The following is a 25,023-nucleotide window of genomic DNA, read 5'->3' as shown; positions in this document are numbered from 1 at the left end:
TTATTTGTACTTATGCAGTTGGCTAACCTTATCTTTCCCGAACGGAGTCGTTTTGACTATATGAGTTCAAAAACTGTCATAATCTCTAAGATATTGAAAAAACATTATCTCCAAATAGACAATTTACAGATAGGTACATAATACATTGTATATACGTCACAAAATCATAATTAGATTATGATTAATACCGGTTCTGACAATTCAAAAATATAATTAACTGATGTGTTTGTCAAAAGTTCAAAGTTCACAGCTATTATGTACTGTTTGACTTCTGGAGGTAACTTTCCTACGGTATTGATTATTGTATATACATTTTGTACATGTATACTGCAGTCTTGCAAAGTAAAAACACATTGTGTGTGTAAATAGTAGTTTGATAAGCATCTATATTTTAAATTAATTCACTGTAATCCACAATAATTAACACTTTCAGTTCCAACAGTAAATTTTCCAAAGCTAATAGAGAAATTAAACCGAATTGTTTAATTAAATTAGACATTTGGGAAAAGGATAAACACACCTTGTTTAGCTAAGACATAATATAATTCTCTTGTTTCTTGGTTTTGACAGGTTTTAAAAAGTAAAGGAGTCTGTCTAAAGGTGTATGTTGTCAGATTCTAAGGATGCAAGTACTAGTAGCTAGATCTATAGCAACGTCCCTAGTTGGTTACAATTGGTTCGGAACTCAATACTTCTTAATTCTTTGAGCACGGTTTGAAGTGCTGCATTTGTAGCCAATCTGCTAAAATGGTATATCCTACATGATCTGCTTGAATGGTAGGAGAAATAATGTCCACATTAGAAACAGAATCAAAACATACTTGTGGGGTCCATGTTGAAAAGAGGAGGCTCTAGTATCAAATGTTATCTGGTTGAAAATGAATATGTAGGATATCTGCTGTAATCCTGTTTGAATATAACAACATTCTGAACTTGATGCATGTGATGTTGAAACTGTGCTTTATACCACAGATGAAATATATATATTTATTGGGTATTTCGAGCTACCTTAAAATTATAATACTATTTTCGGAAATGACAAAAATGTAACACGAATAAGAAACTCAAAGTACGATTTTTTTAACTTTGAAAGCGGAAATCGAGCGTTTCTTATTATGTCGTTTTTCTCATTTTTCTCATCTGTGTTTTTGTGATCTGATGAGTTAAGCCTATATCAACTGATTTTTATAGTTTGTTCATATGTTATACTGTTACACCGATGTCCAGGTTAGGGGAGGGTTGGGCGCCCGCGCTGTAAAACTATTTTTCTGTTCGCCGTGAGACTTACGGTCTTTCAGAAAATCGGATCCAAATCAAAATTCGATCTGGTATGAATGATAATAGAAATGATAATTGGCATGCATACAGTTAACTCCAAAGGGATCTGTCGTCTTGAGATTTCATTGTTGAAGACCGCACAGAAAGTTCAAGACGAGGAACAGCAGGCACAGTGATATGTGTTTATTTTTTTATTATCTCACTAGACTTTTTTCCCGTTTATTTAACCCAAAATGTGAGAATCAAATGCACTCATCTTAAGGGCGTAGAAGTTGACGTGTGTGTGAAACAAAAATACCGAACTCCAAGGAAAATTCAAAACGGAAAGTTCCTTTTCATAAATTGGAGTATCGTTTATACTAAATATCGTTCAAGCAAGGTTTTATTTTTTTAATACGGATAATCACACGCATGACGTCACGCTGAAAGTGACGTTTTTGGGGGAATTCAAATGCACAACGTCGCGCCAAGAGTTAACTCCTTTGAAACTATATTGGATGCCCTTAAAAGGAATGGAAACGCGACAGACTTCACAGAGAATTGTAAGATGAATCTCTGTTTCATGCGATGTGTTGATCACACCCCGTAACACTAACTGTCTTATTACTTATCTTGCCTTAGTTGTCGAACTTGGCCATTTAGTTTGAAGCCAGTTATCGAACTTTTTTTAGCGATATAATATACACTATAAGGGTGATTTAGCCTTCTGAGTGGCAAACTTTCAATTTGGGTATATATTTTCCTAATGCAAATAATAATTGCTCAGGGTAATTGTGTGGTGTTGTAATGTAGATAAATGGTACATGTAATTTTTACTTTTTTTTCATAGAAAAGGGTTTTACCTGAGTTGCTTGTCGGCAAAGGATCCTTCATTTGCTACTTTATAATTTGAACCATCTTATTAATATGTCTCTATCTACCGAAACGAGAATATGGGGTGATATAAAAAAAATATAACCATGGAACAATACAAAAACATGCAATTTCACTTTAGAAAAAGTTATTTTTGTTCCCTCAAAGAGTATCGTTATAACGTAAAAGTGACAAAATCCACTCTTTCAAAATTTGCTTTATTTTTGCGATATCAATGGTGTCAATCCATTGAAAGGAAGCTGATCATGAGCAGGTGAAGTATTCGAGATAAGATAACTTTGATTACAGATTTTATAATAAACACTAGTCTGGGTTATTCCAATTTGCAAGTATAGTCTAACTTTTAAACCAAAAACGTGACACAAATTATTATTGATATGTTAATTTGAGTCGTATATTTAATATTTGAAAAACGAATCACGCCGAGTACACCTGTTAATAAATGCCTTGGTGCAAAAAAAATATTTTCTCCAAAAGTAGTTTAAATTTCATACATTTGATGTTTTCTAAACACTCATTTATACAAACTTCTATATTGTCTTATATTGTATTTTCTTGTAGTCTCTATTGTATTGTTCTTGTATTCTCATATTGTACATTTGCTGAAAATCTCATACTGTGAATATAATTTCTGTAGATGTAGTAGGAGGTTGATTACTTATTTAGTAATTGTTGAGTGGTCCTAGAGCAAATTAAGATTAAAGCCAAGACAGCAACCCACATACATCAGCATTGTAGACCAGTTATCGGCTCCAAACAACTGAACCAAAGCTAACATAGGGGTTTCTGTGTGTCAACTAAACCATAGTCTCAGCAAATCATACTGGCTCAAAGCAGAAAGATAAGTAAGAATGAATAATCATTTTATCATTAATGCACTTAAGTCAAAATAATTTTGGCTCTTGAGAAACACTCAGCATACAAATATAATTTTGAGTTCCTGCTTGAGGAAGCCATCTTGCAACCTTCAGAGTGCGGAAGAACCTGTCTCGCCGACACTAAGCCAGCCGGGGAATGTATATCAATGAGTCTCCACGAGAGGACGAGACTAGGCGTCTCATCTGCAGCCGGGGTGTGCAAGGTCTGCGTGGGGTTGACCGTGTGCTAGTAGAGTAGCAGTCGGGTCTATCAAACTGGCACTGGAATAGATTTGATAAATTTGTCCCCGAAATGCTTAGGGATGAGTGAAAGTTTACAAATGACCAGTGATAAAAGTCCACCAAGGTCCAAAAACTCAGATGGAAACAGAAGTGTCCCCAAGGATTCAGGGTTTTTGATCGATTCACCTTTAATGATATCACGAGAAAAAAATAAAATTGAGAATGGAAATGGGGAATATGTCAAAGAGACAATAACCCGACCAAAGAGCAGACAACAGCCGAAGGCCACCAATGGGTCTTCAATGCAGCGAGAAAATCCCGCACCCGGAGGTGGTCCTCAGCTGGCCCCTAACTAAAATTGTGTGCTAGTTCAGTGAAAATGCACGTCACACTAAACTCCAAAACATATAAATGAACTAAAATTAAAAAACATACTAGACTAACAAAGGCCAGAGGCTCCTGACTTGGGACAGGCGCAAAAATGCGGCGGGGTTAAACATGTTTTGTGAGATCTCAACCCCAACACCCCCCCCCCCCACTATACCTCTAGCCAATGTAGAATAAAGAAACAATATGTTTACGTACTAATTCATTATAATGTGACTAATGGTTATCAGTATTCAAACATTAGAAGCTATATGTTAAGATTTCTCGTGCATACTTAAGTTATTCAGTATTCAAACACGAGAATGGTATTAAAATGTTACTCAGAATTCAAACATGAGAATGCTTTAAAAAAATTATATTCAGTATTCAAACACGAGAATGCCATAAATGATATTCAATATTTAAAAATGACAATACTATGAAAAATTATATTCAATGTTCAAAGTTTCAAAAACTTGAGAATGCTATAAAAGTGATATTTAATGTTCAATGATGAGAATGCTATAAATTTGATACTCAATATTCAAAGTTTCAAACATGAGAATGCTATAAAAATGATATTCAGTATTCAATAATGAGAATGCTATACAAATGATATTGAGTATTTATTGATGTAAATGCTATAAAAATGATATGCAGTATTCAATGATGAAATTGCTTTAAAATTGATATTCTACATAATTTCAAAAAAAGAAAGTTCTAACAGATGAAATTCATTATGCAATTAAGAGTGAGAAAGAACTGCCTGTCTGAAAATATGCTAGTTGATGGATGTGGAGCAAGGGTTCTCCACGAGGGGATGACACTTGGCGTCTTATCTGCAGCCGGGGGTGTGCAGGGTCTGCATGGAGGACTTCCCATGTGCTAATAGAGTAGCAGGGGTCTATCAAAACTGGTACTGGAATACAAGCATGGAATGCTATAAAAACGATATTCAGTATTAAACATGATGATATTTCCCTTAACCAATCTTGTGAAGAAGATGACATACTGTTAAGTATCTGTCTGAGGACCAGCATCCTAATACTTGACAATATGATCTTCAAAACATGCTGTACATGTGTGTGTAGTGTCTACAATGCATAAGCTAACAATTATAGTGATCTGGATTGAAGCCAAATAAACTTTGTAGTACATGTTTATGCACTTAGATTTTTAAATGATTCTTTCTAACTTAGTACATATTTTATGCAGTTAATATGTTTTAAATAATTCTGTTTAAAGATGGAGTTTCTCATCTTTGAATACATGTTATGCAGTTTATAGATTTGAAATAAGTTTTTCAAAGGGTTGAACATTTGCGAGATAAGTGGTTTGGATGGGGTATTTTGCTTTAATCTCTTAACTGACAATATTAATCTGAGGGTTTATAATAGGGATATGTTTTATTTGTACTTATGCAGTTGGCTAACCTTATCTTTCCCGAACGGAGTCGTTTTGACTATATGAGTTCAAAAACTGTCATAATATCTAAGATATTGAAAAAACATTATCTTCAAATAGACAATTTACAGATAGGTACATAATACATTATATATACGTCACAAAATCCTAATTAGATTATGATTAATACCGGTTCTGACAATTCAAAAATATAATTAACTGATGTGTTTGTCAAAAGTTCAAAGTTCACAGCTATTATGTACTGTTTGACTTCTGGAGGTAACTTTCCTACGGTATTGATTATTGTATATACATTTTGTACATGTATACTGCAGTCTTGCAAAGTAAAAACACATTGTGTGTGTAAATAGTAGTTTGATAAGCATCTATATTTTAAATTAATTCACTGTAATCCACAATAATTAACACTTTCAGTTCCAACAGTAAATTTTCCAAAGCTAATAGAGAAATTAAACCGAATTGTTTAATTAAATTAGACATTTGGGAAAAGGATAAACACACCTTGTTTAGCTAAGACATAATATAATTCTCTTGTTTCTTGGTTTTGACAGGTTTTAAAAAGTAAAGGAGTCTGTCTAAAGGTGTATGTTGTCAGATTCTAAGGATGCAAGTACTAGTAGCTGGATCTATAGCAACGTCCCTAGTTGGTTACAATTGGTTCGGAACTCAATACTTCTTAATTCTTTGAGCACGGTTTGAAGTGCTGCATTTGTAGCCAATCTGCTAAAATGGTATATCCTACATGATCTGCTTGAATGTTAGGAGAAATAATGTCCACATTAGAAACAGAATCAAAACATACTTTTGGGGTCCATGTTGAAAAGAGGAGGCTCTAGTATCAAATGCTATCCGGTTGAAAATGAATATGTAGGATATCTGCTGTAATCCTGTTTGAATATAACAACATTCTGAACTTGATTCATGTGATGTTGAAACTGTGCTTTATACCACAGATGAAATATTGTTCAAGATTATCATACTGGTGATGCTAAAATATGATTACCAGTAATGTTCAAGTGTATGTAGTAGGTATGGCTGTGCATCAATCGATTAAAATTTTAAAAATAAAGTTTGATAATCAAAGCTGAAATTGTTCGTCCCATTGACATCGTCCAGCTTTCGCCTCAGCTAACATCAAATGAAGCACTGTCAACTGTTGGAGTCCACTGACTGTCATTGTCAATCTAATAAACCCATGTCGTCTTGTTCCCTCTGTGTTTAAATATGAAAATAAAAAAAAGGAAAAAAAGGTGTTAGAAATAGGAAAATATCAAATGATGTACATTGTAAAATATAAATTTGTTGGTTCTATAAATATCTTTCTGTATAAAAGAGAGGCGAAAGATACAAAAGGGACATTCAAACTCATAAGTCGAAAATAAACTGACAACGCCATGGTTAAAAAAGAAAAAGACAAACAAAGAACAGGACACAAAAAAAACCCACTGAAAACTAAAGACTGAGCAACATGAACCCCCCCCCCCCCCCCCAACAAAAAAAACATAAAAAAAAACTAGGGGTGATCTCAGGTGCTCTGAAAGGATAAGCAGATCCTGCTCTACACGTGGCACCCGTCAGTTGCTCATATCGACAAGTCTAATTCGGTAGGTCACATTTGGGGAAAAGGGGACGGGATTGTGGTTACGACAATTGGAACATATCCGTCGTCCTCTGTAAAACAGATATTCCGTAACGGTTAACCAACTCGTGATGGCGTCCGTAAAATTTACGAAGGGATGATTTCAACTTCATCACTTGGAACTCTTGGTTTAATAGCTTCCTTGTGAACAGCAACCCTCTATCAGGGAAATCATGATAGGAAATACAAGCCCTGGAATATCGTATCAACTGGGAGATATGTACTCCGTATGCAGGCGCTGCTGATATGTTGCTACATAGAAATGGGAAGTTCACAATTGAGAAGCTGAAATCATCTCTTTTGCCGTAAATTTTTTAACCGACCCTCAATTTCTAGTTGTCAGTCAAGATATGAAGCAGACTTAACTGTATCTGTTGTGTTGTATCCTTCATCTAAAGTTCGAAGGGATAGTTGTGTTTAACATAGTCACCAAATGTTAAATTCTTTAGTGAGAGAACATCATCTATATAGCAAAAAATGAAGTTAAATGGTAATGCTACCTTATTCTCTTTCTTCCTAGGAAGTTCCTGTAGGAACAAAGGAATACATCGACAAGAGGAGCACAGTTGGTTCCCATGGGAATGCCGATTGTTTGTAGAAAAACACGTCCTCCAAACGTAACAAATATGTTGTCAATCAAGAATTCAAATATCTTGATAATGTCAGTTTCACAGAATATTGTTCGAATCAGAGTGATTTTTTACAAAGTACTATTTAACCCTAACTAAGACAGGATACTTGTTTCTACGTTGGCCATTCTTTTTTATGAAAAAAAGCAGGACCAACATTTTCGATTTGTCTTTTAGTTTGGAATGGAGAATACTTGTGTAAAGCGTAGAAAAAGTCAAATGTCTTAATACTATTGCAAGATGAAAGAATCTTAGATTGTAAGATCTTTGGAATTTTTTCGTCGGTATGGATCTTCACTGAACAAAATGGCGTCAATGTTATCTATAAATATGGGATTTTGAAAAATCATAGAGAATTCGTGTTTATCACCATTATCATAAAATCAACACCATGTTACAAAAAAAAATAAGCTTTTGAATTGTATTATATTGACATGTCTAGTTCAATTAGTTATTTAACCTTTACCAGAATATAGTGTGTGGGTGTATATGTTTACGCACAACTAAAATTTTTTAGACACGTTTTGACAGATTATGAATTTCCAAATTGAAATTTTGGAAAATCGTAGAAAATTCAGAACGTTAAACAGAAGCATAAAAAAGAGTCCAAGTTGTAAGGTTTCAGCCTCATAATCTTATCAACTATTTTTTTTGTCTTTCATGGTTATCGATCCTTTAGAAAAAATTCAAAACACCATATGTTTTTTTTTTTTGTAATCCGGATGAAACTCTCGCAAATTTGACAACAGAGGTCTATTTTAATAAGACTTTTTATTACAAATTTATGGCAAACATAGGTCGAAAAAGCATTAAAATGATACCCAAGTCCTTACCTTTTACATGGGAGAGTAGTTTATACTTGTTTTGGTTTTTATCCTCCTTTATATCTTCTCAAGCAAGTTGACCGAGTGAATTTAGATGACCGATAAATATATCAGGAAATGGACCTTCGTTATGATCGTTTATATCATATATCATACTTCCGTCCGAAACAGACATGGATTATCGCTCCGCGTTTTCATTATTTTTAAATATACAATTCCTTGTTCAAACTCACCTATCCAGTATTCCCTGTTGAGTTCACCAAATCCTGCCTTGTAATTTACCCATTCCACATTAAAGTCTGTGCTTCCATCAAGTCGTCGTTGAACAACCTAGCACACATATCAATATTGGTATTAATAGTAGTTGTTTATTAGTGTCTTTTTTGTTTTTTTAGGCCAGTTTCTATATTATTTTTAACTGTCAGGTAGTTGTACATCAAGCAAAATTTGTGTCCTATATCAAAGCAGTTTTTTATTACCATTCTAGAGCATTTGATATCACCCACGTTATTTGGCGGAGTTCTGCCTCAGTAGTTTACGGTGGATTCTTTACATTATGTTGCTTGGTAATTAAAATGCGATTTTGCAGCAAACGCTCAAACCTATTCTCTATTTCAAATTAATGTTAGTTTACATAAAAAAAAATTAAACGAGGGTGAGAATAAAAGAAGAATATTTAAAACGTTCATACTTCAAATAAGAATCTATGACAAACTTGATGATTTCAAATTTCAAATCACTAACTTCCAGTTTCTCAACAGAAACATACCTTCTGCCCCATTGCAAGGCGTTTAAGCATCTCAATTGAGTTGTTCTCCTCACATAAAAAACTGCCACAACAGATTTAAGAGGAAGAACGATTGAAATCGACACTACATAAGATTAACAATCACCATCACGAAATAGTTGAGCGATACGATATGATACGCCATGTCTGTGAATCAATTCACTATCGACATGCTTTTGCAGTCTTAGATATTTAGATACCAGAATAGGAGTCTAATATGTAATTTTACCGAATGTATTATATTCCCGATTGTGACATTTTAACTCAGTGTGGAGATGTGTACCCTGTCCTCACACCGGTCTCGCTCCTTTTGGAGTTCATGGAATTCCCTAAGTTTTTGTATTACCTTTTTTTTCTTCTTAATCGATTTATGAGATTTGATTATCGGTAAAATACTTTTCCATTACTGCATCGTACATTCATTCATGGCATCAATGGTTTGTTTCTCTTATTTTACGGGATAGAGAGTGAATGTCTATTAAGTTCATCAACATCATAAATTTAAAAGATGCAAAAATAAGTTGTTTACTTATGAGGATATCTGAATAATAAGGTAGAAAGCAGTAAATTATAAAATATTTAGATCATAAATCAGCTGGAGTAAACTGTTTATTGACATATTTTAAAGGAATAAGCAGCATTGCAAATTTTACATGAAATGAGATTAAAAAAAAGATTCAAATCAAACAATTTTTCTGGTTACATGAATAAAAGGAGAAATAGAATAATTGCCAATTAGACGTCAACCAAACGACATATTTAACTAAAGTATATTCATATGTCACCATACAGTCTTCTGCAATAGAAAGGTCTCTAAATCGCAATGAGTCTTAAAAGCGTGCGAAAATGTAAAAATTTCATATCTCGAAATAACTGGTCTTTTTTCAAAACCTCAGCCAGTGGTTCAACGAAAGGTTCATAAAAAAACATACAATAAAATCTGTTATAATAATATCTACAAAATTGAGAGAAATTGTATTCAAGTCGCATGTATAGCCCTTTCAATTCTTTTAAACTAGAGACCTTCCAACAACTGCTTTGAATAAACTATTTGTAAAGAAATGACAGTATGCATGCATGGGGGTTCAAGCCAGATTGACTGCTTTACAGCACCGACGATGCTTTGGTTGTTTACCTTTATGATATGATTTTATTAGCAATGTATGGTGGAATTAGTTTAATCCAGTACTGCGGATGCGCCAGTTATCGCAGTTTTGTACAAATTATAATTAAAAGAAAAAAGTACAATTTTTTTAAATGAAATTTCAATAATTGATATTGAAGTTTAACTTGTTGTCGTGATATATTTCAAAATAAATAATGCAGTGTCAATGAGATCTTTTAGTTATCAGTTATTTCAGTGTTACCTTAACATGAGAAAAAGACAAAGAGAAGTGCATAGCGATAAAGTCATTTTTGTTCAATGAAAAAGAAGTTTGAAAAAGTATGAAAAATCATTTTGGATAATATTAAAATTGTTTATGAACCACAGCTATCTGAAGTTATGCAAATCGAATATTTACTGTACACTTTACTGTTCGTGTACTCATAGCCTACTACCATAATTTTATACGATTCCATCAACAGAATTGCTTAGAAATAATGTGATATGATATGATTGCAAATGAGAGTCCAAATAAGGATGATTTAAGCAACTATTGGTCACCGTACGGCCTTCAACAATGAGCAAAACACATACAGTAGAGTCAGCTATAAAAGTCCGGACATGACAAAATGTGTAACAGTTAAAACGAAAAAACCAACGGGCTGATTTAAGACAATCAATAAACGAAAACCAAATATTAAAAACAGCAACAACAATAGCCAATGAATTTCAGGCTGTTGACTTGTAGCAGGCACATATAGATTGTAGCAGGCCGGGGTCAAATTCGTTTTAACTTCATCAAATTATTAACCAATAAAATGGAAGAAATCGCTAAATTCGTTGCGAAAGAACAGTTATGTACCAAATGAATGAGATTTTTTTGTATAGTATAAATCTCTCACTGACATACATCGACTGACTATTTATCCCGTCTACCATTGTTTGCGAGATAAAGCATCTGAATAATTCATAAATGAAACTCGAATATTGCTGTGCAAAACTTCCGATGAAATAACTTTAATTAATTTGTATTGATGTTTTATGGCATTCTTGTCAAACCATTGATATATCTTCTTTTATTAAATAAATGAAAATAAAACAGTAACTTTAAATGATTGACGCAGCTAAAAAATTACATTTTTATTTATCAAAATATTTTTTTTAAATTTTTCTTTGCGTAATAAGAAAGTAATTAAGTTTTAGACCTTTATATAATTCTTTTGACTCATTTTTCTAATTATATAGGAAAAAACCCACACTAAAGTAAGTTCTACAGTTATATTCAGACGTTCATTGTTATAATGCCTTTGAATATATGTTTTTAATTTTTTCGTACTATTTGCATTAAATTTTGTAGATTGTGTATTAATCAATCATGCAGAACATGTATGTCATCACCTATTGTCATATTTCGTATATAAGTCCTTTTGATATCATTGGTAGTGCCACCTTATAGAAAATTAGCTAAGTATTTCAATTTATTCTGAGGTTTGTAATAACTTTTTTGATACAAATTAATTTCATATAGACAATTTAAAAATGAGTTTCATTGAAGTGTACTTTCGTCGTCCATTTTGTGGCATTATATCATTTATTAATTCTTCCAAACAAATTAATATGATGACTTATGTAAGTGATATAATTGTTTTCTTCCTGGGTACTTGAACTATCGTCTTCTTTCCACCTTATCTACATTTTCTAGGATATATATGAAATGTGAAAGGACCTTCAAAATATAAATAACGATCTATGTCTATGTTTCGTACCAAGTCAGGAATATGACAGTTGTTTTCCTTTCGTTTGATGTGTTTGAGCTTTTTATTTGTCATTTGATAAGGGACTTCCTGTTTTGAATTTTCCTTGGAGTTTGGTATTTTTGTTATTTTACTTTTTCATGTTTTTACGTGTTGCTCAATCTTAGTTTTCTATGTTTTGTTTTGTATACTGTTGTTTGTGTGTTGGTCCTTTTATTTTTTTTGCCAAGGCGCTGTCTGTTTATTTTGAACTGATAAGTTTGAATGTCCCTTAGGCAGCGTATGTAATGTGCGAATCCTAAAATGTCATTTTCACTGTATCCGTGATGAATTTCTGATGTAGAATGATAAATAAACAGACGACAAATTCAAGATTTTTGAATTAAATAAGAAATAATATATAATGTGTACTGTTTTTATAAATTCATGATATAGGTATGAGATGCGGACGGGTTTTTATCGCGCCTACAGCCATCCAGGTGCAAAATTGATACACAAATAGATAAATATTAAGAATAGTTCACGAACAGAGCGTGCAAGAGATTTAAAAGTAGCAGTTAAGTTTCATTTGCAGAAAAATGTACCTTTTAACATAATTATTAATGTTGTTTAACTTAAAATAGGTTTTATTATTCAGCTTGTTGATATTGAATCAAATTCCACTATGCTGTTTTCGTTATGCGATTCATGTTTACTGTCGAATAATGATACTAGACTTTCATTTTCATTGTAGGGCGATTCATTTCTATTGTATATGCGATGCATTTTCACAGAAGGAAATTAATTAATTTTCATTATATAAAGTTTTAATTCAGCCGACTCTCTAACAAAATTTATGAAGTCAGAAGGATTGATTTTATATGCATTCTTAGTGAGTGAAAGTCTGAGATAATATATCAATAAATTCCTTAAATATGGTACTTATTGCTAATATAGTCAATTCTATTTTCTCAAATAATTTGTCCTGATCTATATGTAGGATAAAATTTATTCTTTACTATGACACGTCATCATTAAATACATATATCTTGGACAGTTAAGCCAATCCACGTCACCGGAAAAGCAAAGTTTCTGTTTCGGTCTATATCTACATCGCATACTAACACATTAAACGTTATTAGAGCTAATTTCCTAATGCTTGTAGTTAAAAGGTGTGGTTGGCCTTGATTGTGTAAATGTTGCCTTAGCATTGTAATTAAGATTGAGCAAACGTTTATACAAACAAAGCAAGCAAGCCAACCAAACCTTTAAACTACAAGCGTTAGGAAAATAGCTCTAATGGATGCATTTGAGATAACAAAGAGCATTCACAAAACGATCTTCATTTCACGATTAGTGGAAACGTTTTCCCATTTATTTGTATTGTAGACCTGTCATGTAATGTTGTCATTTTAATGTTATATTTAACATTGCCATAAAAGCGGGAGGTTTGGCTAGCCACACAACCAGGTTCAACCTACTATTTTTTCTTAAAATGTCCTGTACCAAGTCAGGAAAATGGCCATTGTTATATTATAGTTCGTTTCTGTGTGTGTTACATGTTAATGTTGTGTTTCTGTTGTGTCGTAGTTCTCCTCTTATATTTAATGTGTTTCCCTCAGTTTTAGTTTGTAACCCGGATTTGTTTTTTCTCAATCGATTTTATGAATTTCGAACAGCGGTATACTACTGTTGCCTTTATTTTTCATCTTGCACAAACAATTGACGCTTGGATGACCGGATAATTAATATTTATCATGCCATTGTGTATAAATCTTTTACAGTAAAGAAAGTTCAAGCAACAGTCGAGTCACCTTAAATATGCTTGAATATCTTATAAGTCGGTGTTACAAATAAGCCAACACGCAATTGTGAGTATACAAAGAAATATTGAAAACAGTTTATTGTTGCATGTTTAAATGGTTCTATACCACGGGGTATAACCGCCGTACAGTTAAATCCGGACGTTAATCGCTACATCGCGAAGCAATGTTGGTAGATATACCGTTCTTATATTTACACCAAAGACTAATTGACTAACTGTTCAGTTAAGTATTCAATGTTTATGAAAACAAAGTTTACTGCTCATGGCAGCATTGTATATCATTTATATTACATGAAAACCATGTGACTATTTTAAATAGACAGGTCTGTGAATTACTTGTAAACATCGCGAAACAAACACTATGTGTAACTCAAACTTGATTAAACTACAAATAGATCATAGTTGGTTGACTCTTTCACTAAATGCGACCGTGTATTTTGTGCTTTGTTGTTGTTAAAATACATAATACGAATGAGAAACCCGTTGTTTTAATTTTATTTGAAGACATTTACTTGAAAAACTGACCTCAGAATTTTTACACTGTACGATTCATTCTCTTTGTAGTTGTTTTCTTTCTTTAGTACCGTTCGTTGTACAGTCTTGTACTGTTCGTTGTGCAAAAGCCTATCAATACGGTAGAAATATGTATGACACGAAGTGACAAATGTTCAAAGCTTTTTTAAGCGAGTTATAAAACTTTTCAAAGAAAGTTCGTCGTAGAAAAACGTTTTATGTTCTGCTCCAGTAAATTTTCGGTTCTATGACAAGCTAATAGCAAACTCACCAACAATATTCGAATATTCATGATATGAACGTGGTTATCCACGTGTATATTCAAGTAAGCATCTACGACTAGCCTGCATTTCAAATTGTAAATATCATCAATATTAAAGTCATTTCAAAACTATTTTCAGTTGTTGTATGTCGAATACATATAAAACGACAATGAAATTTCATCGCACTTCCAAAAATTCCACATCAGAAATGATTGCACTTACAGTGATAATTCATCGCATCTATAGTTAAAATGAATCGCATTCAGTTATCAATATTATGGATTCTGCTGCTTAAATAACACTTTTTTGGACTTTAAACCTGTTATTATACATTAAAAAGTTATATTCTAATGAAATTCTGTTAAAAAATACATTCAAATCTATTATTTTGTATTTTCAAAGAGTAAACAAACGCAGTTTTTCCATCATCCTTATTCTACAATAGACATACTCGCATACAACAGTGAAAATGAACTAACTAGATTCGCACTTTATATACACTGTTAGGTATCTTTCGCCTCTCTTTTACAGGCAATTTTATAAAATGTCTGTACAATTACTTAGAATGAAATGTTCATAAAACTGAGCTACTGAAAGTGTTATGAACAACAGAGCAGTTTATTCATTGATCATGACTCAATTCAACTACAGGTTTTTTAGAGTTTTAACAATTAAAAACTAATTTTACTTAATTATTTGCAATTCCCACAAACACTGACAATTTTTATTATTTCATGTAACATTTGGATGGCAGAAACTTTTACAAATATGTCCCGTTTGTTTTTTTTTTTTTTTTTGCAAATCATCGTTTGGTGTAAAATCTGGTCTTTCCATTAGCACTACAGCTACATTTGCTGAAACCCTTATCATCACACATTCAGCTCTGTCAAAACCTTTTCTGATAAAACACTTTAGCGTTAGAAAACATGGGCTTTTCTCAAACCGCACACACATGAATATCTTCTTCTATTTACTGTGTTCCCAAAAGATCCAAATTAACTTTAGCATGATTAGGTTAACTTACATCTTTTGACTAACAGAGAGTGTAAGTAGCACTAAAGATCGAACTTTACCTGATTGTAAAGACGCAATAATATCATGAGGCAGTGAAGATGAAGATACGCAATTTTTTGGCATAACAACAAAACACAGTCTTGGATAGTGTTCTGTCAATACATGAAAATGTATCTCAAAATATTTTTTATCCCAAGGGCTGACTGGGGTATATGAATATATACTTCGCCTATTCAACAGTAAGACCCAAGCTAGGTAGGCAAATCTATTGTAAGAACAATTTGGCATTCTGCCCTCATGAAAAGATTAACATAGTTCCGTGACTACTAATTATATATATAGACATATAAACTTTCCCTGCTGGTATTGGAAAAATCAACTTAGTTTTACTTAATCGTTACATTTTTTATTTCAAACTCAAATTCCTGAACCTCAAAAGGTAATTTGTTGAATATTGCATAAAAAATATCAAGCATTTTAAAAAATAACTTAGTATTGCAAATCATTTTATATAAAACTTGTCAAGGTTAGGCATTTTATAAATTGCCTTAAAGTTCATACATTCTTCAATTATATGCCTAACTTAGAATATACCTGTAACATATACAATCTTGTCATCTCGTCATATATATCAAGGTTTCTGCCTTTACCGAATATTCAAATGTTTTTGATGACAAATTTTTAAAAGATTGTAAGCAGTATGATATGAATTTTTTAAGAAAATGTACTTCAATTTTTTCTTTTAGTTTAGGTGCTTAGATGATGTATATTGAGTTACACTTAATTTTCATTGAATGATTATAAATAAGTTTTGTGGTAAAAGTCATTCTTTGTTCTAGATTTGAAATAAAATGTTATGAAACTTACAAGGTATTACATATCACAATGCGAAAAAATTATGCAAACTGCGTCAAATCAGTCAATTAAATTTTTGATATTGTTTTTTTCTACAAAACAAGTACCAGTCCTTTGTTTGTTCTTTTGTACAGTCTTGATAACAGCCTCCGGTTTTATTGTACAAACTGTTCTGCTAATCAAAAGATGGAATTGATTTCGAAATATTTTGTTATTGTAGAAAATGTTACGTTACAGTGCTTTTGTTTTTTAAATCTATTCTATCTCACTGTTAAAACATATGTGTTCATCTTTAGTCCGAATGTTATTCTAACACAGCTAAACGTATTCATTGAATAGCTTTTAAACAAATTTTAGATGGACCAATGTTGACTCATGAATGAATAACAAATAAAGTAATATTTAAAACAAAATTGAACGACAAACAAGTTAAGCTCGAACTATGAGTAACATTGGCTTGAATATGTATTTGATATTCTTTGTTTACACTATCTTTTGTTATTTTTCAGTTTTTGTTATATACAATATGTAAACATAGTAAAGCTCTCAATCCATCAGAGTCGAGAAAAGTAGTTATGAAACACAACAGAGATTATTTACGATCTGCAATTAATTTTCCAAAATGACAAACACCGTTCATGAATGACAGAGGATAATCATCAACAAAATTCTAAATTATGATCGGGCACATGAACTTATTTTGGGGTCAATCTAGTTGTTTGGTTCACTTGACTTAAAAGTCCAGATTTATTGTCATCACTTGGCATCTGTCATCCATCGTTGTCGGCTAATTTAAAAAAAACAAATCTGCCAATTGGACCAAAGGTGACAGCAGTAATTCTTGCGGTTTTTGATTTTTACGAGAAAAAAAAATTTCAATGATTCAGTCTGCCAATCAACAGAACCGAAAGAACCACGTCAAGTACTTTGTTTGATAATAAAAGGCATTTCTTAAAAGTCTAAATAAAACAATTAAGAAAATCAAGCTTCAAACCTACCGTCCATCCATGACAGTCAGATTCCATCTCGCAATATACGTTCACTTCTAATCCATAGCCAGGATAGATTTTATATACTCCATTGACACTTCCAACTGGTAATTCACTGCAGTCTTTTGGTAAAATTGAATCTGATACTTGTGAAGTAAAAAAAAAGATAAACAATGAATCAAAGCCCAATTATTTATTCCAAATATTTAAATAGACTTTGTTATTGCAGATATAAAAAAGTAAACACTTATCGCTATATTGGTAATGTTATTGCTTCCAATACTCTAAGTTCAAATTGGCTTTAAACATGCTTTCAGTAACTGCGAGTGCTTTTAGATGGGTACTTTAAGTCTTCGTCATTTAGTTTGTTGGTTTTTGTGAAAAGACAAATACAAATTTGTTGACCAGTACGAAATGTGAGTGTCTCAACTTACTAGCAAAGGGGAGGCGAAAGATACCAAAGGGACATTCATATACATGAGTCGAAAATAAACTGACAACGCCATTGCTAAAACAGAAAAAGATCAACAGACAAACAACAGTACACAAAACACAACAAAGAAAACCAAAGACTGAGTTACACGAGCCCAACCAAAAACTGAGGTGATCTCAGGTGCTCCGGAAGGGTAAGCAGATCATGCTCCACATGTGCAACCCGTCGTGTAGCTCATGTAATAACAAACACCCGGTTATACGTCTAATTCGGTAGGTCACATTCGGGAAAAGGGGACGGGATTGTAGTTACAACAATTTGAACATATCCGTCGTCCTCTGTGAAACAGATATTTCATAACGGTCAACCATCTCGTGATGGCGTCCGTAAAATTGAAGAAAGGATGATTTCAACTTCATCATTTGGAACTCTTGATTTTGTATCTTCCTTGTGAGGAGCAACCCTCTATCAAGGAAATCATGATAGGAAATACCAGGGCTGGAATATCGTATCAACTTGGAGATATATACTCCGTATGCAGGCGCTGCTTGAATGTGGCTACATAGAAATGGAAAGTTCACAATTGGGAAGCTGAAATCATCTCTTTTGTCGTAAAGTTTTGTTTTCAACCGACCCTCATTGTCAATTTCTAGATGTGAGTCAAGATCTGTATTTGTTGTATCCTTTATCTCAAGTTCGATGGGATAGATTCGTTCAACATAGTCACCAAATTTTGAACTATTTAGTGAGAGAACATCATCTATATAGCGGAAAGTAAAGTTTAAGGATACTGCAAATTATTTTCTTTTCTCCTAAGAAGTTTCTGTTTGAAATCAGCCTCATATGAATAAAGGAACAAGTCGGCAAGAAGAGGAGCACAGTTAGCTTCCATTGGATTGCCGATTGTTTGCTGAAAAACATGTCTTCCCAACATAACAAATATGTTGTCAATCAAGAAATCAAGCATTTTGATAATGTCAGTTTCAGAGAATTTTTTGTTGGAATCAGAGTGATTTGTAACAAAGTACGATTTATACCTCCTTAGGACAAGATACGTGTATCCACGTTGGCCATTTTTTTTCATGAAACAAAGCGGGACCAACTCTTTCAATTTGTCTTTTAGTTTGGAATGGGGAATATTTGTGTAAAGTGTAGAAAAATCAATGTTTTAATACTATTGCAAGATGAAAGACTCTTAGATTGTATATACTCTAAAAGATCTTTGGAATTTTAAGTATCCACATCTGATTCACGCCACCTCTAGAAAGGTAGATTCACAATAACTTCGAAGCCCGTCTTTGATTGGTAATAAAATTGATGTTGATAATTAAGAAAGAGGTTTCGTTTAGCACTTGGAAGACCCAGCAATATAACGTTGTTTGTAAGGATACTTATGTAGTTTAGGTATCCAATACAGTGAAGGAAGATCCAGTTCGTCATCTTTGGTTGAAATTCCGAAAGAACACAGTAAAGACCTATGATTATCCAGGATTTTCTCCTTGGTATGTGTCGTCGGTGTATATGTTGAGTTCCAAAGTGAATTGTCAATACCTAATTCATTTATTAAGCAGTTTATGAAATGTGATTTACACACAAAAACGATTTTGTTTGGTGATTTATCTAAGGGAACACCAACATATTTGTCGTGGAGGTAGGACAGATGTTTTGCAATATTTAAGTTTGTAAAGATAGATGTAGCATGGGTATTCATAGACCCATTCATTTTTTTTTTTAATTCTGCTTTGTATCAACGACCTCACAGCCTTGATCCATTCGGAAAGTGTATCTACGTCTTCTTTCTTGTATTTTACCCATTGCCTGGCATAATCCTCGGCTGAATCCATCAGTATTTTGATGTGTGTTTCCAATTGATGGATTTAGATAACGATATTTCGGGCCTTTTGAATAACACATTTAGCAACATATTTTATACGGTCTCAGCTGTTTAGATAGCAGAAAAGTCGTCTGATTTGTAAACGTACCGATTGTGTCATATAACGATTCCTTCAAGTTTATTTTTACCTTGATTTGTATATTAAGAATCGATTTAAGGGATTATAACATCGATAAACTACTGTTGTCTCAAATTTATTATTTAAACAATGGTATAACAGAGCAGTATAAGAACAAACTGTAAAAGAAATACAGTGGGAAATGTATCCATTTAGGACTTGTCATTTCATTTAAATATATAACCAACGTTCAATGTTTAATTGTGGAAATCTTCTGATGTTAAGTACGTTTACACCGAAGCTTGTTTCGATGTTTGCACCAATATTTTAACACAGTCCCCGCGATTTTATTGAGTTGTGCATGTTACTGTTGTGTTTACTGTATGATTTATCAACAATTATATATTAAGAAGGAAAATAATAATTTTTGTATTCATAAAAAGAATTGATTATTTCATATTTCCATTGTTTGGTTTCATGCAATACTGTTGAGATTTCATTTTTGTAAATGAAGATGTTTTGCAACATACTAACTACAGTATCATGTTAAAATACAGCGTGTAATATAAAGGGTTACATACCACCAAGCTAATCATAGTAGACACAATATTATATGTCATAACATGTTTGCATAAAACAAAACTTATCAAAGATAGCAGGCTATTCTTAAATGAAGTCCCTACTTCTGTCCAGTATAGCGTTCTTTCCAATTGTTTGTCATCTCAAATGAATAGTTCATATAATAAATGCAGGTTTTTATTCATGAAAAATTGTTATTTGTTATCTGAAATATCTGATCAGAAATCAAATTGAAAAGAAAAAAGACATATATAACCGTAAACAGTTTGTATGTTATTTGATTTTATCCATAGTCTCTTCTTTTTATTGAGAGTGGCTGTCATTGTGTTAAGGTATAATATGTTCATAAAGAGGTGATATTTTAATAAAGCAATATGTCTGTTTCTTTAAAATCTTAGATTGGTAAAATGTGTCTAATTATCGTTTGAGAATTAACATAGTGTTATCATTCAATGGTGTTTGTCACGGGAGAAAAAATAACATTGAAATATGTGGTATTGAGTCTCTATGAATTACAATGACATTCCAGAACACAAATTTTGTATAAAAAGGTTTTTTTTTTTTATCGTCCATCTAGTTCATTATGAGATTAACTAGTTCATTATGAGATTAATTAGTTCCTTTAAAATTGAAATAGAAAAAAATCTAGTATAAAGAAATAAGGAGATAATATTTTAAGAATATTTGAATATTGAATATGCCAAAAAATGTGACATGTCTAATCCTGATTATTATAGATCTATAGCAGTTTTGCCCAGTTTTTTTAAAACATTGAAAGGCATATTGCTTATCAATTTAATACATGTTTATTCGCAGTCAGGTTTCAGATCTAAACATTCGTGCAACACTGTACTTGCTAAAACTTATAAATAAATTGTTATTAAGTAGATAATGGAGATAGCAATGTAATTCATTATATATTTGATGAAAGCTTTTGATCTAGTTAAAAAAACACAACTTGTTGAGGTAACAGGAATATTGTAATGTTTCGAATTGAACATTAGATCGACTTCACTCATACCTGTTTGAACGAATACAACAAGTTAAGGTCAATACGTCTATGTCTGATTCGAAAGCAATTAAACAAAATGCTTTGTATCAAGGTTATTGTTTACGCTATCATTCATATGGCTTACAAGTTGATATGTATACAGATGACTTCACATATATAAAAATAAGGAAAACTGGTACAATTGCCAATGAGACAACTATCAATCAGAGTCCAACTGACATCGATGTATTCAATTATAGTTCACAAAATGGCTTTAACAATGCAAAAGCAAAAGTATAGTCATTGTAAAGGCCCTAAAATGACACAATATTAAACAATTAAAACGTGAAAACCAACAGACTGATCTTTGACAAAACAATAAGGAAAATAAATGTGACCGACAGTGACAACTACAACCGCTGAGCTACAGCTTTCGGACATAAGGACAGTCACGTACATATGTCTGTGAACGCTCAATCCTCCTCTAACCTAGAACAGTGGTGAAACTGCACGAAAGAATAAAACTATAGAAATAAGTTTCAAAAGTCATCATATTGGTACGAAACACAAACTAACATAAAGGCAAAAAGTCACGTTTTATCAAGTGATAAGGTAGCGCACAATAGCGGATTTCTAATTGTCTCTTATCCTGGTATCTATGATTAGTTCATATCTAACACTAAGACTACACCAAATTCGTTAACCAACGGTCAAGTATAATTATCTTACCCTAAAACCTGACCGAATCTGAAAATTTGAAATTGAAACACGTTTTTATGACAAAGGATAGATATGTTACCAGTAGAAACAGATATTCAAAAATGAGAAAGCACAAAGTGCAACACTGAGAACAAAAGCAAGAGCAACACTAACTTCTTTTAAACAACACTATATAAGGGTGATTTCAGGTACTCCGGTAGGGTAAGTAGATCATGTTCCACATTTGGAAACTGTCAAGTTGCTCCCAAAATGTACATAAACGGCGATAAGTGTCATTTGGTGATATCACAATCGAGAAAAGAGGACGGGATTGTGGTTACAACAAATGGAACATTACCGAGTTCATCTGTGACAAAGATATTCCTTAACGGTCAGTCACCTCAAGATGGCGTTTGTAAAACGTTCAAAAAGATGACTTCAACTTTACCACATGGAAACCTTAGTTCAATAGCTTCCTTGTAAAACGTTACCGTCTATCAAGGGCATCAAGAAACGCAAGCTCTGGAGTATCGTATTAACTTGAAGATGTAAACTCTATATGCAGGCACTGCTGAAATATTGCTACACATAAATGGACGGCTCCCAAAATACATATGAAAACAACACGTTAAAAATTTCATGCGTCCGAAGCGCTTATCGGATTTTACTTCATCGGGATCTCTCAAAAGCCGAGTGATCCTAGGTAATCCGGAATGGAAAGAAGATCCTGCTCCACATGTGGCACCCGTCGTGTTGCTTATGTTATTACAAATCCGGTAAATAGTCTAATTCGGTAGGTCACATTCGTGAAAAAGGAAGGGTATTGTAGTTACGACATAAGGAACATATCCGATATCATCTTTGAAACGGTTATTCCATAACGGTCAACCAACTCGTGATGGCGTCCGTAAAATTTACGAAGGGATGATTTCAACTTTACCATTTGGAACTCTTGGTTTAATAGCTTCCTTGTGAACAGCAATCCTCTATCAAGGAAATCATGATAGGAAATACAAGCCCGGGAATATCTTATCAATTGGGAGATATATACTCCGTATGCAGGCGCTGCTGGAATGTTGCTACATAGAAATGGAAAGTTCACAATTGGGGAGCTGACATCATCTCTTTTGTCGTAAAGTTTTGTTTTTAACGAACCCTCATTGTCAATTTCTAGATGTAAGTCAAGATATGAGGCAGACTTAACTGTATCTGTAGTATCCTTTATCTCTAGCTCGATAGGATAGATTCGTTCAACATAGTCACCAAATTTTGTATTATTTAGTGAGAAAACATCATCTATATAGCGGAAGGTAAAGTTAAAAGATATTGCTAGCTTCTTATCTCTCTTCCTAAGAAGTTCCTGTATGAAGTCAGCCACATAATAATAAAGAAACAAGTCGGCAAGAAGAGGGGCACAATTGGTTCCCATTGAAATTCCGACAGTCTGTTGAACAACACGTCCTCCAAACGTAACAAATATGTTGTCAATCAAGAAATCAAGCATCTTGATAATGTTGTTAAGTTAGAGGATAAGTTATCTTGTTAAGTTAGAGGATAATGATAGCTTCTTTTCGCTTTTCCTGAGAAGCTCATGTAAGAGGTCTGTCTCGTGTGAATAAAAGAACAAGTCGGCAAGTAAGGGGCAAAGTTGGTTCCCATAGAAATGTCGATAAACTCGATTAATTTTTAACAAAAAATATTCATAGTTCTACTTCATTGTTTAAGTTGCTCAGTCTTTAGTTTTCTATGTTGTGTTTTGTGTACTGTTGTTGATTTTTTTGGTCTTTTTTCTTATTTTGTCATGGCGTTGTCAGTTCATTTTCGATTAATGAGTTTGAATATCCATTTGGGTATCTTTCGCCTCTATCCTTAACAGTTGGAATTGGTTATATTTTGAAAAAAACGACTATACGTGTTTTTACATGATATTGTTCATTGCTATTTCCAAGAAAATATTCATTTCGTTGACAATCAAAACTGCTGTTTACGAATATCTTCGAAAGCCAAAATATTTGTGAATGAAGTGATTTATGTTTACTGGATCTCTAATATGGAACACTTTACAAACTGAGATTGAAGATGTGTCATAATATTGTTTCTTTGAATAAAGTATAAAGATTTTTCTAAACTTGTTCATGCCAAATGCAGACTGATACGTGATACGATGCTAGGAGTGTGATTAGAAAAAGTGAAACAAAAAATTCGTTAATTTTATTGGCTTATCCAGCATTGCTACTTTTCCATTGGCTATTCGTTAGGTCATTGCTGCATTTCAAAGGTTAGGACGATATACATTTCGCCAGTGGCAACAGAGATATGGGATTTCTGCAATACTATACAAAACAGTCACATTTTTCAAATTCTATTACATTCTGTAGCGTACAAAAAGTTTTAAAATGTCTGATGTTAAAGTTTGACACCAAAACAGGATATATGACGTCATTCTGGTCTGCCAGTACAAAAGACTAGTTAAACGATTTTTGGAATTTTTAATTCAACATAATAAGAATGTTTACCATAAGAGAAATAGGTTTAACAACTCGTGAGAATTGAATATCGCTTGATAACAACTCTCGTTATTTAATTTAATTAGTAATTACAAACTCGTTAATTGTTATATTGTAATTAAATAACTCGAGTCAATATCAAGCGATATCCTATTCTCACTCGTTATGAAATCTATGAATATTAAATATTGTATTCGATAAAATGTAGAAATAATATTTTATGTACTTGGTTAATTTGTACTTATTACTTCAGGACCCTCATGTTCATTAGTTTTAACTAATGAGGTTATGAGGAAGGTTCATTTGATATGAAGATAAGTTGTAACTTTTGATGATATCGTCTTAAAACTTGGATTTTTTTTTATTAAATCAATTCGGCCCAATTCGATCTATAAATGTATTAATATTAGTAAGTAATATTAGATGTGTCAGAACGACACAAATGGTCCCGCTCGCAAAAATAGCTTGCAGCCATTTTTATGAGCGGAAATTTTCAGTCCAAACCGGTAATTTTGGCAAAACTCAGTGGAGCAGTACCAATCGTAAACTCGATATATAACTCATCATAGTAGACTCACATACTAAAAATCAGGTCAATATGTGAAGGCGTTTAGAAAAAAGTCCATATAACTGTTATTTTCATG

At 32.7% G+C, this 25,023-nt stretch overlaps 1 protein-coding gene across 1 annotated transcript in view; it reads right to left on the bottom strand.

The window, feature by feature from the left end:
* Nucleotides 1-19,466, bottom strand: part of LOC127712851 (fibroleukin-like) — a 32,581-nt gene extending 13,115 nt beyond the window's left edge. Inside the window, exons 1-3 of the mRNA XM_052219457.1 lie at nucleotides 19,412-19,466; nucleotides 17,228-17,340; nucleotides 8,368-8,464 (exon numbers count right to left, since the gene is read on the bottom strand). Of these exons, the coding sequence (XP_052075417.1) occupies nucleotides 8,368-8,464; nucleotides 17,228-17,340; nucleotides 19,412-19,466 (265 nt within the window). The remainder of the gene's footprint in view (nucleotides 1-8,367; nucleotides 8,465-17,227; nucleotides 17,341-19,411) is intronic.
* Nucleotides 19,467-25,023: the final 5,557 nt, after the last annotated feature.

This window comes from Mytilus californianus, unplaced genomic scaffold, assembly GCF_021869535.1.
Source record: "Mytilus californianus isolate M0D057914Y unplaced genomic scaffold, xbMytCali1.0.p SCAF_8, whole genome shotgun sequence".
Classification (NCBI taxonomy): domain Eukaryota; kingdom Metazoa; phylum Mollusca; class Bivalvia; order Mytilida; family Mytilidae; genus Mytilus; species Mytilus californianus.
This window is presented reverse-complemented; position numbering and strand designations above follow the sequence as displayed.